Below are 16,762 nucleotides of genomic sequence, written 5' to 3' on the forward strand. Positions count from 1 at the left end.
TCCCGGCTGCCTAAGGCCCAGTGGCCACCTTTTCCACCTCAGCTACTCCGCGCCAACCGCCACAGCCACCACCATCTTGAAAACCCCTCCTAACCACCCCATAACTATCCTTCCTTCCCACACCCCTTTCCAGCCTCTACTAACCACAATTCTACTACTTCTAAAAGTTTAACTTATTATTTTTCTTAGCTTTAACACGAGTGAGAATATGTGCTATTTATCTTTCTGTGCCTGACTTATTTCATTTAACGTAGTGTCTTTCAGGCTCATCCATGTTGTCACAGATGACATAATTTTATTCATCTTTATAGCTGAGTAGTATTCCACTGAGTATATGTACTACATTTTCTTTACCCACTCATCTGTTTATGGACACCTAGATTGATTCCATGTGAATAGTGCTGCAGTAAATATGGGGTAGCAGATATCTCTTTGGTATGCTAATGTTTTTTCCCTTTGGACAAATACCTAGTAGTGGATCACTGGATAATATGGTGGTTCTAATTTTAGCTTCTGGAGAAATCTCTACCATGTTTTCTGAGGCTGTACTAATTTACATTTCCACCAGCAGTGTATAAGAGTTTCTCTTTCTTTGCATCCTCACCAGCATTTATTTATTTATTTTTGGTAATAGCCATTCTAACTAGGGTGAGATGACATCTCATGCAGTTTTGATTTGCATTTCTCTGATGATTAGTGATGTTGAGCATTTTTTCATATACCTGTTGGCCACTTGTGTGTCTTCTTTTGCGAAATGTATATTCAGGTCATTTGTCCATTTTTAAATCAGATTATTTGTTATTTTGCTTAATTTCCTTGTATATTCTGGATACTAATCCCTTGTTGGATACATAGTTTGCAAGTATTTTCTCCCATTTTACTGTTGCCTCTTTTGTCTGTTTGCCTCTTTTCTTTGCAAATATTTTCTCCCATTCTGTTGTTTGCTTCTTTGCTCTGTTTGCCTCTTTATTCTGTTTGCCTCTTTTCTCTTTTTGTGTTTAGGCTTTTTAGTTAGAGGTAATCTCATATGTTTATTTTTGATTTTATAGCTTGTGCAGTAGAAATCTTTTCCATAAAATTTTCACCCAGCCTCATGTCTATGAGTGTTTTCCCTATGCTTTCTTCTAGTAGTTTTACAGTCTTGACTTACACTTAAGTCTTTAATCCATTTTTGAGTTAACTTTGCTAAATGGTGAGAGATGGGGTTCTAGTTTCTTCTGCATGTGGATATCAAGTTTTCTCCGTACCATTTATTGAAGAGGCTGTCCTTATCCCAATGTATGTTCTTGGCCCTTTTCAAAGATCAGGTGGCTATAAATGTGTGGATTTAGTTTTGAGTTCCTTTTTCTGTGCCATTGGTCCAGTACCATGCTGTTTTTGTTACTATCACTTTGTAGTATATTTGGAAGTCTGGTATTGTAATGCCTCCTGTGTAGTAAAAAGAAGCTGTATTCTTTTTGCTCAGATTTGCTTTGGCTATTTGGGGTCATTTGTAGTTCCATATGAATATTAGGATTTTTTTCCTACTTCTGTGAAGAATGGCTTTGCTTATTTTTATATGGATTGCATCAATTCTGGAGATCACTTTAGATAGTAGGGTCATTTGGCAATATTAATTCTTCCAATCTATGAATATGGAATATATTTCCATTTTTTAGGTCCTCTTCAACTTTTTTCATCAGTGTTTTGTGTTTTTATTGTAGAGGTCTTTACCTCCTTGGCTAAGGTTTTTACTAGGTATTTTATTTTATTTTATTTGTGGATATTGTAAATGAGTTTGCTTTCTTGATTTTTTTTTCTGCTAGTTCATTGTTGGTGTATAGAAATGCTACTGATGTTTGCATGTTGTTTTTGTATGCTGCAACTTTACTGAATTTGTTTATCAGTTCTAAGAGTTTTTTGAGGAGTCTTCAGGTTTTTCTCTATATTTAAATATGTCATCTGCAAAGAGATAATTTAACTTCCTCTTTTCCATTTTAGATGCCCTTTATTTATGTCTCTAGCCTAATTGCTCTGGCAAGAACTTCCAGTACCATGTTAAACAGGAGAGTGGGAATTCTTGTCTTGTTCCTATTCTTAGAGAAAAAGCTTTCAACTTTTCCCCTTACAGGAGGATATTAGCTGTGGGTTTGTAATCTATGGCCTTTATTGTGTTGAGGTACTTTCTCCTTCTACATCCGAACTGTTGAGAGTTTTTATCATGAAGTGATGTTGAATTTTGTCAAATGCTCTTTCTGTGTCTATTGAGATGATCGTATGGTTTTTGTCCTTTATTTTGTTGATGTGGTGTATCACATTTATTGGTTTGTATGTGTTGAACATATTGCATCCCTGAAATAAATCCCATTTGATCATACTGTATAACTTTTTGATGTGCTGTTGAATTCAGTTTGCCAGTATTTGGTTGGGAATTTTTTGCATCTATGTTTAACAAAGATACTGTCCTGTAGTTTTCTTTTTTGGTTGTGTCTGTGTCTGATTTTGGTATCAGATTATACTGGCCTCATAGAATGAGTTTGGAGAATACCCTCTGTTTGATTTTTTGGAATAGTTTCAGAAGAATTTGTATTAATTCTTTTCAAAATATTTGGTAGAAGTCAGCAGTGAAGCTGTTCAGTCCTGAGTTTTTCTTTGTTGGAAGACTTCTGATTACTGATTCAATCTCATTGCTCATTATTGGTCTGCTCAGCTTTTATTTGTTCTTGGTTCAGTCTTGTTAGGTTGCATGTGTCCAGAAATTTGTTTATTTATTCTGGATTTTCAAACTTGTTGACATATAGTTGTTCATAATAGTCTCTAATGGTTCTTGGTATTTCTGTGGCTTCAGTTGTAATGTTTCCTTTTTCATTTCTGATTTTTTTATTTGAGGTCCTCTCTCTTTTACTCTATCTAGTATTTTCTCAATATTGTTTATCTTCTCTGAAAACCAACTTTTTATTTTATTGATCTTTTGCATCATTTCTTTTTGTCTCTATTTTACCTTAGTTCTGCTCTGATCTTTATTATTTCTTTCCATCTGCTAATTTTTGAGATGAGTTTTTTTCTTGCTTTTCTAATTCCTTGATGTGTCACATTGTTCCTTTGAAGTCTTTCTACTTTTTTGGTGTAAGTACTTATTGCAATAAACTTCTCTCTTAGTGCTACTTTTGCACTATTACATAGGTTTTGGTATGATGTGTCTTTGTTTTCATTAGTTTCAAGAAACTTTTGATTTCATGCTTAGTTTCTTGTTTGATGCATTGGTCATTCAGGAGGATATTGTTTAATTTTCATGTATTTGCATAGTTTCCAAAGTTTTACTTTTTATTGTTTTCTAGTTTTACTTCTTGTGGTATGAAAAGTTACTTAAGATGATTTCAGTTTTTTGAAATTTGTTCGTACTTTATTTGTGGCCTAATGTGATCTATCCTGGAAAATGATCCATATGCTGATGGGAAGAATGTGTACATTTTCTGCAGTTCTTGGATGAAATATTTTGTAAATATTTGTCCAGTCCATATGGTGTAACATGCAGTTTAAATCCAATGTTCTTTGCTCAGATTTTGTCTGGATGATGTGTTCAATGTTGAGAATAGGGTGTTTAACTCCTTGAACACTGTACTAGGGTGTATCTCTTCCTTTAGATCTAATAATATTTACTTTATATATATGGGTGTTCCAATGTTGGGTGCATATATATTTATAATTGTTATATACTCTTGCTGAATTGATCCCTTTATTATTATAGAATATACTCGTTTAGTTTCTTTTTATGGTTTTTGGTTTAAAGTCTATTTTCTCCTACATCGATATGGCTACTCCTTCTCATTTTTTGTTTTCATTCATATTGAATAACTTTTTTTATACATTCACTATTAGTCTATGTGTATTTTTACAGGTGAAGGGAGTTTCTTGTAGGCAGCATATAGTTGGGTCTAGATTTTTAATCAGCCAGTCTATTTCTTTTATGTGGAGAATTAAATCGATTTGCATTCAGGGTTGTTATCAAAAGGTATTGCCTTACTGCAGAGCTGACATTTCATTAATTTTTAATGTTTTTTTAAAAAAATATCATTTGTTCCTTTCTTCCCCTTTTATTATTTGTCTTTGCTGTTTGTTGGTTTTTTGTAGTGGTAAGATATAGTTTCTTTCTCTTTCTTGTTTGCATATCTGCTGTAGCAGTGGGTTTCATTCTTTCTCGTGTGTTCATGATGGTAATTATCATTCTTTTGATTCCAGATGTAGGCCTCCCTTAAGCATTTCTTATAGGGCCTGAGTTGTGGTGGTGAATTCCTGCAGTTTTTGTTTGTTTGCAAAAGACACTATTTCTCTTTTATTTCTGAAGAATAGCTTTGCGGGGTCCAGTATTCTTGACCAGCAGTTTTTTTCTTTTAGTACTTTGAATATATCATTCCATTCTATGTTGGCTTGTAAGGTTTCTGCTGAGAAATCTGCTGTTAGTCTTATGGCATGTCTCAGAGAAGACTTTTTTGGGTTGTACCTGTTTGGGGATCTTTGAGACTCTTGAATCTGGAAGTCCATATCTCTCTCTATACTTGGGAAGTTTTCAGCTGTGATTTTGTTAAATAGGTTTTTGATGCCTTTTTCTTTCTCTTCCCATTAGGAACACCCATAATACAGATACTTATATTATTAAGGTTTCCAAGAGTACTCACAGACTTTCTTTATTTTTTAAAATTCTTTTTTTTTTTTTTTTTGTCTGCCTAGGTTATTTCAAAAACCTGTCTTTGAGTTCAGAATTTTTTTCTTCTGCTTGTTGAAGTCTGTTGGTTAAAATCTCAGTTGTATTTTTTAATTAATTGAATGAATTCTTCAGTTCCAAGGTTTCTGCTTGGTTCTATTTTATGGTATCTATTTCTTTGTTGAATTTCCTCTGAAGTCCTGTATTGTTTTTCTCATTTCATTGTGTTGCCTATCTGTATTTTCTTGTATCTCATTGAGTTTACTTAAGATTATTGTTTGGGATTTCTTTTCAGGCATTTCATAGGTTTCCTTTTTGGGGGGTTCTGGTACGAGAATTACTGTATTCTTTTAGGGGTATCATTTTCTTTCTTTTTTTTTTTCATATTTCTAGTATCCCTATGTTGATGTTTGTGTATCTGGTGGAATAGTTGCTTTTTCTAATACTCTTCTCTATTTGTTCAAGTCTGGTGTTAGAGGTTTCTATCAAGTTTTTCAGTTTAGATAACATATTCTTTATTTCTAGAATTTCTGTTTGGTTTTAAAATTTTATTATATTTCTCAAGTTCCTGTTCTGCTTCTGAATTGTTTTTCAGGTGTTATTTACTTATCTATATGTATTTTCTTGCGACTCCCTGAACATCTTTAAGATGATTAATCTAAATTCTCTATCAGATATTTTTATGGATAACTGTTGTTGTTGTTTGGTGATGTCCTATTTCTCTGTTTTTTCTCAGTCCTTGTGTCTTTACATTGACATCTTTGCATTTGAGGAGATGGCTACCTCTTCCAGGTTTTGTGGGTGTTCTTTGGTGGTGGTAGGACTTTCCTGCTCAATATCAGAGCTTTATCTCTGGCCTGCAGTTCTTTTCATCCTGCGGTGTGTTTATAGCAATGACCACCACTTAAACACTGCACTGGCATTAACTTGATGTCCTGCTGTTAATTACTGGGTGACTTATTGTGGGGACTGGAAATTGAATGCTGTGCCTGAGCTAAATTGCTGTCTTGCTGTTGTTTATCAGTCTGGGGAGTTTTTGCATGAATTGGGTTTCAAGTTTTGTTTTTTTAATCACTTCTGGATCATAGGGAGACTCCACAGGAGCAACTGAATTGTGTGGAAAATTCAGTTTGGGAGAACACTTATTCTATTTTATAGAATAATGTGTTGTCCAATTCCAGCCTGGGACTGAGTCTTTCTGACAAACTGTGGCCTCTGGGGCACTCTTGTGCTGGCCATTCTCCACTGTGTGGTGCCCATGCTGATTGGGATGCATATCAGCTGCCATTATTGTGCTTCAGTGCACCCCTGGTGGATTGGCTCCCCCTCTGGCAGTCCAAATGTTTACTGTGGGGCAGGTACTAGATGAGTCCCCTATGAAGACTCAGACCTCTGAACTATTTATATTTTCTTGTGTCTCCTTTGGTTTCATTAAGATCATTATTTGAAATTCCTTTACAGGCATTTTGTAACTGTCTTTTTCTTTGGCATATGTTACTGGAGACTTATTGCATTTCTTTGAGGGCATCCTGTTTCCTCGCTTATTCATGTTTCTTCTGTCCCTGTGTTGATATCTGCACATCTAATTGAGTAGTTCCTCTTCCTAATTTCATGGAATGGATTATTTAGAAATGACTTTTTTCTACAGGTGTGTCCTGGAGTTTCAGCTGGATATATTGCATAGGCTTAGGTTCTGGGTGGACTCAGTAACATAGTCCTGTGCAGTTCTTTGGTTGTAATCCTCTTCAGTGATGTCTGCAGGAATTTGTGCCAACACTGGCACTGTTTTGCAGGGTTGAAGACTCTGGGCTGGTTGTTGGGCCATGCATGTGTGAACACAGAGGGCCAACCATTTGTTAGGTGGTCTCACTAGTCTGAGAGTCACTGCCTTATAAGCCATCTGGTCAGGCATCAGCACAGCTCTGACATTATCTCTCCCCAGGGGTGGGGTGCTGCCTGGATGAGCTTTTGGGCTGGAAACAGGTGTGTGTGCCTTGGTGCATCAGGGCCAGGTGGCTCTATGGAGGCCACCTCGAGGCTGTGGAGCCATCACCCAATCTGTTGTCAATCAGAGAGTAGGTGTGCAGTGATGCAGCAGGGCCCAGAAGTTCTGTGGAGGGCTGCAGGATCAGAAGTTAAACTGGAGCAAGCCTGCAAGGGAGTAGCAAGGCTCAGCAGCTCTGTAGTCTCCCACCAGTGAGAGGCAAGCCACTGTCCAGTTCACTGTTGATCAAGGAGTAAGTATAAACCTGAGCAGGGCCTTGCAGCTCTAGAGACCTTCTGTCGGGGGGTAAAACCATTACTCAATGTGCTGTTGGTTAGGAAGCAGTTGTACAGTGGTGCAACAGGGCCTTACAGCTCTGTAGATAGCCACTGGATCAGCTGTTGAACCTGGAGTAAGCCTGCAAAGATGCAGGTCGGTCCAGCAGCTCTGTAGAGGCCTGCCACAGGGACAGAAAATTGCTGCCCAATTGACAGTCTGTCAGGGAGCGTGTGTTCACTGGTACAGCAGTGCCTGGAAGTTTTGACAAAAGCATAGTCATCATTCACCAGCATAATTTCACATGGGACCATTCCATCACTTTCAAGATTCTCTTGTGCTTCTCTTTTGTAATCAGCTGTTCCTCCCACTCCTCAACTCTTGGAAACTATTGATGTATTTTTTATTCTGATGCAGAGTGTTATATAACTTCCCTGAAGACCCTGTTTGTCCTTAGACTCTGGGCGAATTGGTTTCTCTGCCACCACAGTTCTCCAATGAGATTTTTTAAAAGTCATAAAATTTAAATTACTCTGGCTTTTTTTGTTGTGGTGGTAAAAGTGGGAGCAATGCTTTTTATCCCATAGGAAAAAATAGGACCTCCTCTGATTTATTTTTGTGCCCTTCCTCACATTTTGACATCACAAAGTGCTTCATGCTTGTTTTCTATTTTCTTATGCCCCAGCATTTCTCCAAAGAATTCCTTTTTTTTTTTTAACTCAGAAATTGTGTTTAGAAACAAGTATCTGGGCACCAGATATTCTATTTGATACTAGATTGTCATTCCTTCTAGGCCCTCTCAGCAGACACAGTTTAAAAATAATGTGTGTGTAGTAATCTCCCTCTCTAAGTTCTGTAGCACCAGTAATACATATGGATATATAATCCATCTGTATTTATATTTTAAACCCCCAATGGTTTATTTTAATACTCTTAATTTCAATCTAAAACCATAAGGTTTATTGCAGCTTTCTTCCTTTCCTTGATTGCAACTTCTTTCTACAATAGTGAGAAACCTGGCTTTTCATATCTATATTACATTTATTTATTTATTTAACCCTAGTGTGCACATAAAGTTATGTTGAATTGTTAGCCCATTCCCTGTGAGAAATAAGTATACTAAATAGAGTACTGTATTTGTGTAAAGCTCTTTTTGTCCTTAGCCTTGCTGTTTTCAGTTAAAATGTGGTTGTATTATTTATTTTAAAAACAGGTCATTTTTTATAGTTCATATTCCATTTTCCATTTCTCTTACATTCTGGTTGATATTTTTGAAGATGATACAGATCCTATTTTATTTTACATGTATTTACATTATAAAATTCAATATTTTCTCTTTTCTATTTGGCAGCTGCACGTTTCATCGGAGGTTGACATCAAAAATCAAAAACAAAAACAATAACCTGACACTTACTCTTGTTTCAACTAGATGGTAGATGATATTTTCCTGAACCATCCTCAGTTTTAATTGTCAGATTTTCTGATCTTTCTATGGGGAAGTATTTTGGGGGGATCTAGTTTAGTTTTAAGTTAAAGCACAACTGCTGGCATCTGTTTTATTTCCTAAGTGTATTTAAATACTCTTAATCTAGAAAGCATAGGGAAACACTCTAGGAAGTAGGATTCAGACTTTATTAATACAACCCTCAAAAGCATAGGCAAGCAAACGAAAAATAAACAAATGGGATTGTATCAAACTAAAAACTTCTGCACAGCAAAAGAAACAATTAACAGAGCAAAATGAGTACCAACAGAGTGGGAGAAAATACTTGCAAAATATACATCTGACAAAGGATTAATATCCAGAATATACAAGGAACTCAAACAACTTAACAGCAAAAAAACAAGTAACCCAATTAAAAAATGGGCAAAGGAGCTGTGTATTAGTCTGTTTTTGTTGTTATAACAGAATACCTGAAACTGGGTAATTTATAAAGAGGAGAGGTTTATTTGACTTACGAGTCTAGGACAGTTGCATCTGGCACGGGCCTCAGGCTGCTTCTACTCATGGTGGAAAGTGGCAGGCAGCCAGTGGCGGGTACAAGCAGATCACATGGAGAGAGGAAGCAAGAGAGAGAAAGAGAGAAGGTGCCAGGGTCCTATAAACAACCAGCTCTCATGGGAACTAATAGAGCGAGATCTCACTCAGGACTCCCACTCCTCAGGGAGAGCATTAATCCATTCATGAGGGATCCGCCCCCATGACTCAAACAGCTTCCAACACTGCCACATTGGGGATCAGATTTCCACATGAGTTTTGGTGGGGACAACACATCCAAACTCTATCAAGTTGAATAGGCATTTCTCAAAGGAAGATAAATGAATGGCCAACAGACACATGAAAAAATGCTCAACATCACTCAGCATTTGGGAAATGCAAATCAAAACCACATTGAGATACCATCTCACTCCAGTTTGGATGGATAGTATCCAAAAGACTGAGAATGATAAATACTGGTGAAGATGTGGAGAAAAGGAGACCTCCTACATTGTTGGTGGGACCACAAAAGGTCCAGACTTTATGGTAAATCATATGGAGGTTCCTCAAATAATTACAGATGGATCTACTGTATGATCCAGCTATTCCACTGCTGGAGGAATGGAAGTCATCATGTTGAAGGGATACCTGTACTCCCATGCTTATTGCAGTGCTATTTACAAAACCAAGAGTAGGAACCAGCTCAAATGCCCATCATCAGATGAGCAGATAAGGAAAATGTGGTATATCTACACAATGGAATACTACATTGCTACAAAAAAAAATGCAATACTACCATTCACAGCAACATGAATGGACTTAGACAAAATTATATTAACTGAAATAAGTCAGGCACAGAAAGAAAAATACCGCATGTTCTCGCTTATTTGCGGGAGCTAAAATAAATAAATAAATATACAAACAAATAAATGGGTCAGGGGGAAGAAGAACAATCACAACAATTCCTCGGACTTGTTAAGACAAGTGAACAGATATGATGTTGATGGGTGGGAGTGGGGAGAGGGAGGGAGGAAAAGGAGGCCTTGTAGAGGGACACAAAAATCAACTAAATCATATATTGATAAATTTAAGAAAAAGTAATACTTTCAAAATTAAAATAAAAAAATAAATAAATATGCTTAATCTATAGGCCCCTCAAAAAGATCTTTCCTTTCTCTGCCTCCTTCTTTGGGATTTATTTATTTATGTATTTATTTATTCATGTGCATTGCTCTTTTTAAATTTTATGTACAATAAGACTCACTCTTTGTGATGCATACTTCTATAGGTTTTTAGAAAATGCATAGAAATGTATATTCACCATTTCCGTCATGATGTAGAATAGTTCTGCCACACTCCAAAAGTACCTTGTGCTTTAGTCTATCTGTCCCTGATGCTACAGCGTACTAATTATTTTAGTTTTGTAATAATAACCTGATTTCTGAAGAGTATGTCTTTCTTGGTTTTCTTTAATATATATTGGACATTTTTGGTCTTTTGTGCTTCTATATACATATACACATAAAAATCTTTTTGATTGTGGTTGCTTTGAGTTGATACATTATTTTACCATTTCTATAAATGATGTAAATATGGGTCTTATTATTGATTTGAAACTGTTGCCTTTGTATGAGCATGTTAAGCGTTTTTATCATTATGGCGAACTGTTTAGTGCACATATTAACTGTTTATTAAATGGTGAAAAGGCATACTTCTGGTTTTTTTAATCTGTAATGCTAAATGCTTAAATAACCATTTTTTTTAGCTACCAACTGATAGTTGACTACATAGATGCTCAATTTGAGGCCTATCTTCAAGAAGAACTGAAGATCAAACGTTCCTTCTTTGAGTTCCATGACTCTCGTATCCATGTGTGCCTTTACTTCATTTCACCTACAGGACATTCTTTGAAGTCCCTTGATCTACTAACGATGAAGAACATTGACAATAAGGTGTGTTTGATAAATTCATCAATGTTTTAAGATTTAATATTAATTTTGAGATAATAACATATTTTAAAGGTAATTGCACACAAGTACCTATTACTTTGTAATATGTGTATATATTATAATTATTTTTTCTGTTAATTTTAAAAGCATTTGTATTAGTTTGCTAGGGCTACACTAACAAAATACCACAGACTAGGTGGTTTTAACAATAGAGATTTATTTTCTCACAGTCCTGGAAGCTAGAAATCCAAGGTCAAGGTGTTGGCAGATTTGTTTTTTTCGAACACCTCTATTGTTGCCTGGCAGATGGCTAGCAGGTGGTTGTCTCTCATTGTGTCCTTACCTGGTCTTTCCTTGGTGTCTCTTTGTATGTCCAAGTTTCCTCTTTTTATAAGGACACCAGTCAGATTGAATTAGGTTTCACTGTAACAGTCCCATTTTAAATTAATCACCCCTTATAAAGACTCTATCTTCAATTACTGTCACATTCTGAGGCACTGGGGTTTAGGGCTTCAACATAAGAATTTTTTTTGAGGTGGGACAATTTGATAATTTCAATCTTAGCTTACTTTCCAGAAAAATTTAGTTAAAAACATATCCATTTGGAAAATGAGATGCACATAAAAAATAATAAAGTAAAACTTTGGTTAATTTTGTTTATGCTTAAATGGTAATTCAGATCATGGTCATTTGCCTATACAGTAATCCCCCCTTATCTACGGGGAATACATTCCATGACACCCAGTGGATGCCCGAAACTATGGATAGCACCAACCATCTATGCTTTTTATCTATACATACAAATCTATAATACAGATTAATTTATAGATTAGGCACAGTAAGACATTAACAGCAATAACTAATAATGAAATAGAACAGTTTTAATGATGTACTATAATAAAAGTTATGTAAATGTGGTTCTGCTCTTTCTTAAGATATTTTATTCTGCTGAACTCACTCTTCATCTTGTGATGATGTGAGATGACACAAATGCCTAAGTGATGAGATGACGTGAAGTGACTAACAGGGTGGTTCACATCTCAGGAGGGAAGAAGTGAGATGGCACAAGGTTTCATTACACTCAACAGCATGCAATATAAAACTTATAAATTGTTTATTTCTGGAATTTTTCATTTAATATTTTTGGATCATGGTTGACCATGGGTAATGAAAACTGGCAAGTGAAGCCACAGATAAGGGGGGACTGCTGTGTTTTTGAAATTGAATTTACTATATGGCACTATAAATAATCCATTAATATTTGACTGGTACCTCTGATAGTGGGAAACAAAGTTTTTGTGATCCTGGCTACTGTTCTATCATAGAGGATTCATAATGCAAGAGCATGAAGGCAGCTACTGCTTGCTGTATAGAAACAGCCAAGAAGAGCTTAATGTCTTCTAGAAAAATTTCTTGGGATACATGTAAACTTCCTTTTGACAGGCTTTAATTCCCATGGCTGTAGGAAAATCTTGATAAAATCAGTATGAGACTGTCTATTTGATTACATTTTATAATCATTTAGCAGTTTTACATAGTTTGTATGTAAAATCATTTTATTAAATATACATAAATGTCAAAATATGCAACTTTGTAGTTTTATTCATACAGAGAGAATGTAATGTTGTATATGTAAAGGTCACAGGATGTGCTGTCAGTGGAAACAGCTTTTCAATATTTGTTTAATTACTTGTTAACTTTCTGTGACCTTGGGAAAATATCTTGAACTGTCTGGGATTAAAAGAATGGGCAGTGTGTTCCAACTGTCTGCTTTCAAAACCTGACCCTACCGCTTGTTAGCTGTGTGGCTCTGAGAAAATTACAAAACCTCAATTTCTTTGTAGTATTTGTGAAACTCTTCTGTAAGTCTAAAATTATTTTACATAAAAAGTTAAAAAGTATATATATTTAAAAACAGAGGGCCAATATACTTGTGAAAGAAACTGTCATATCACCAGATTTGTTTCTACCCTCAGCCTTTGTAGAACATACTGTCTTCAACTTTATTTAGTTGAAGAGAAGAAACATTTTAAAGTTAGGTTCACTTTATCAAAGAAGTTTTAACTTTTGCTCTGCACTGTTTAAACTGGAAAGAAACTTTGTCCTTACCGTCAGATGTCATAAGTAGTTGAAAGAAGTTAGATTTCTAGTTAAATTAAGAGCTACCTCAATTTCTTGATTAGGAGTACATTCAATAGTCAGGGACACACAATTTTATTTTTAATTCTATGGTCACCTGTTATCATCAAACCATTTTTCAGATATAAAACATTCCTAATTTTCACAAGGACCATAAAAGGGTAGGCCAAGATGTGTATGTGTCTATTGTCTTCTCTTCCAGGGGGTTCGGTTTTCCTTGCAGTGTCTTTTCCTCTCAAATCTGAACACCTGAGGAATTATTGATATATTTCTTATATGTTAATGATTTACTATCACTGGAGGATGTCTTTTTCCAGCTCTCTCACCAATACAACCCCAAACATTTACTTTAGGCTTAAATCTACCTTAGCAGCTGTCTGCTCTTTACTGTGGAAGCTCTTATTTTTAGATATTAAAATTAGACACAATTTTGAACATCTATGTTATAATATTGAAGCCCTGGATTTGCCCAAGAATTTTTTTTAAAATGTGCCTCCAGATATCTGAAACAAAAGCAATTTACCAATCTGATATTTACTCATTCTTAGTATGTTACAAATCTAGACATGGTGTGCTATGATGTAGTAAAATATTTAAACAGTAAAAAAAATATTTTAGAAATTTGCATATTGTTATTTTCTACAAATTTTAGTTATTTAAATGTAAATGTGGAGACAGGAGTGATCACATTGTAGCACTGGGGAAAAAGTTTATGGGTAAAAATTCAACCTCAAATATGTAAATATCAACTTCAAATTTGGAAATATTCCCTTTTATAAATTACAAACGAGTGTATTGTTAGTAATGTGATCTACACACACACACACACACACACACACACACACACACACACACACACACACACACACACACACACACACACATCCTAAACTTTAGGATATGGTAACCAAAAAAGTCAATATTATTTTTAGGTGGTCTGTAGAAAACAAGCTAATCTATGTGCAATGACATCTGGGTAGAGCAAGGTGTGTGAAAATGGGACATTGATTAAGATTGATTTATGGCGGTGATGTACATAAATGGCAAGTAGAAGGACAAAATCCATCTCTTACATGATTTTGATAAAGGTGTCTCATTCTGACTTTTATTACTCAGTTGAATAACAAATAAAATTGATAATAAATTAAGTAGTCTACTTTATCCTACAACTTACGTTTTACTCATTCCAGTTGTGTTGGAAGTGCAAAAGAATTGTAGAAGAGAAAAAAGGTTGAGACTTCTGAATCTGATTTCTGATAAAAGATGAAACTTTTAAAGTACTGATGATTTTGAAAAACAATTTTATTAGGAAGACATGACAGCCAGCAATTATCTAGTTACACAAATTTATTGTCAGAGATTGCAAGGTTTTCACTGTGAAAACTACAGGAAAAATAATAAATCCTCAATGGTGAGATTTTATTTGTCTTCCTTTTCAATAGGTGAACATTATACCAGTGATTGCCAAAGCTGATACAATTTCTAAAAATGATCTACAGACATATAAGAGTAAGATAATGAATGAATTGATTAGCAATGGCATCCAGATATATCAGTTCCCAACAGATGATGAAACTACTGCTCAGGTGAACTCCTCCATGAATGTAAGCTTCCAACTGTTGAATATTAATTCTGTTTCACACATGGAAATAAAGATATAATTAATTTTTTTTTAATTTTAAAATTTTATTTTTTTCATTGTACATGTTTATGAGGTACAGTTTGTTGTTTTCAGTACATGCATATATTGTATACTGATCTGATCAGGACAGTTAACATATCTGTCACCTAAACATTTATTATTTCTTTCTGGTCATAACATTCAAAATCCTCTTTGCTAGCTGCTTTGAAATATAAAATAAAATATTGTTAGCTATTGTCACCCTAGGGCACCAGAACTTATTCTTCCTATGCAACTATGATTTTGCGACTTTGTATCAGTGTACCAACCCTTTCCCTGCTTCCCCCTTTCCCTCCCTTTTCCTGCCTCTGGTAACCACCATTTTACTCTATTTCTCTTTTTTCCCCCCTCTCTTTTAAATTTATTTTTCTTAATTGACCCATGATAATTGTATATATTTATGGAGTACAATGTCATATTTGGGTGCATTCACTTTGTGTGCAATGATCATATCAGGGTGCTCAATATATCCATACCTCAAACATTTGTCACTTCTTTGTGTTAGGGACATTCAACATCATCTTGACTGGCTATTCAAAGATACACGGTAGTAGGTTTTTAACTGTAGTCTCCTTATATTCCTAGAGGACACTAGATCCCATTCTTCCTATCTCTCTACTGTTTTGTTTCCACTGACCACCCTCTCCCATCCTCTCCTTTCCCTTCTCCCCACTGCTCTCTAGTAACCACGATTCTACTTTCTACTTTTACTATGAAATCAACTTTTTTAGCTTCCACGTGAGTGAGAACATATAGTATTTCTCTCTCTGTGCCTGGGTTATTTCACTTAACATAATTTTCTCCAAGCTCATCCATGTTGATGAATGGCAGAGTTCTTTTTTATGGCTGGGTAGTATTCCATTGTGTATATATACCATATTTTTGAATATACAATTTATAAGTAACAATATTATTAATATATTGTCACTTGTATCTGACAAAGAGACTATAAGCAAAGTATTTTTTTCAAAATCCAGTGTGGTTAAAATATTTTTTTCTTTTTGATTTCAAAAAATGTTTGCTGGGAACCATTTTTTTAAAAACATATTTATTTAGATTTAGTTTACATACTATACAATTCACCCATTTAAAGTATACAATTCAATAATTTTTGGTGTATTCACAGATATGTACAACCATCACAACAGTCAATTTTAAAACATTTTTATCTCCTCAAGAAGAAATTCCATACCATTTAGCTCTTTTCCCCTCCTATTTCTCAGCCTGTGTCCCTCCCTACCCAGCCTTAGGCAAACACTAACCTACTTTCTCTCTCTGTAGATTACTCTGTTCTTGGCATTTTATATGAACGGTATCTTTTTCATCTGGCTTCTTTCCCTTACCATAACGTTTTCAAGGTTCATCCATGTTGTAACATGTATCAGTATTTCATTCCTTTCTGTGGTCAAATACTGTTGCATGGATATACCACATTTTGTTTATCCTTTCATCAGATAATGGATATTTGGGTTAATTCCACCTTTTGGCTATTATGAGTAATGCTGCTATAAACATCTGTTTACAAGTCATTTGTGGATATATGTTTTTATTTCTCTTGGGGATACGTCTAGGAGTGGAATTGTTGGGTCATCTGGTAACTATGGCTAATCATTTGAAGAACTCTAGACTGTTTTCCAGAGTGACTGCTCCAGTTTATAGTCCCACCAGAGGTTCTGATTTCTCTACTTCCTTGCTGTGCTTGTTATTATCTGAATTTTTTATTCTACCTCGTGTATGAAGTGGAGCCCATTGTGGTTTTAATTTGCATTTCCCTGATGACTAGTGATGGGGAGCATCTTTTCATGTGATTATTGTCTATTTGTATATCTTCACGGGAGTAAAGTCTATTCAGATATTTTGCCCATTTTTAGATTGTGTTTTTGTCTTTTTATTATGTTATAAGCTTTCTTTATATATTCTGAATACAAATTTCTTATCAGATATATAATTTGCACATATTGTCTCCCATTCTGTGGGTCATCTTTTCACTTTCTATTTGGTGCCTTTTGAGGCACAAAAGTTTTTAATGTTGAGAAAGTCTAGTTTATCTACATTTTTCTTTCATGTCTGTGCT

The 16,762-nt window shown here is 35.0% G+C and overlaps 1 protein-coding gene across 1 annotated transcript in view; it reads left to right on the forward strand.

Annotated features, from left to right (window-relative positions):
* Nucleotides 1-8,019: 8,019 nt before the first annotated feature.
* Nucleotides 8,020-16,762, forward strand: part of SEPTIN14 (septin 14) — a 66,759-nt gene continuing 58,016 nt past the window's right edge. The window contains exons 1-3 of the mRNA XM_063089247.1: nucleotides 8,020-8,033; nucleotides 10,685-10,871; nucleotides 14,450-14,611. Coding sequence (XP_062945317.1) covers nucleotides 8,020-8,033; nucleotides 10,685-10,871; nucleotides 14,450-14,611 — 363 coding nt within the window. The remainder of the gene's footprint in view (nucleotides 8,034-10,684; nucleotides 10,872-14,449; nucleotides 14,612-16,762) is intronic.

This window comes from Cynocephalus volans, chromosome 3 (genome assembly GCF_027409185.1).
Source record: "Cynocephalus volans isolate mCynVol1 chromosome 3, mCynVol1.pri, whole genome shotgun sequence".
Lineage (NCBI taxonomy): Eukaryota > Metazoa > Chordata > Mammalia > Dermoptera > Cynocephalidae > Cynocephalus > Cynocephalus volans.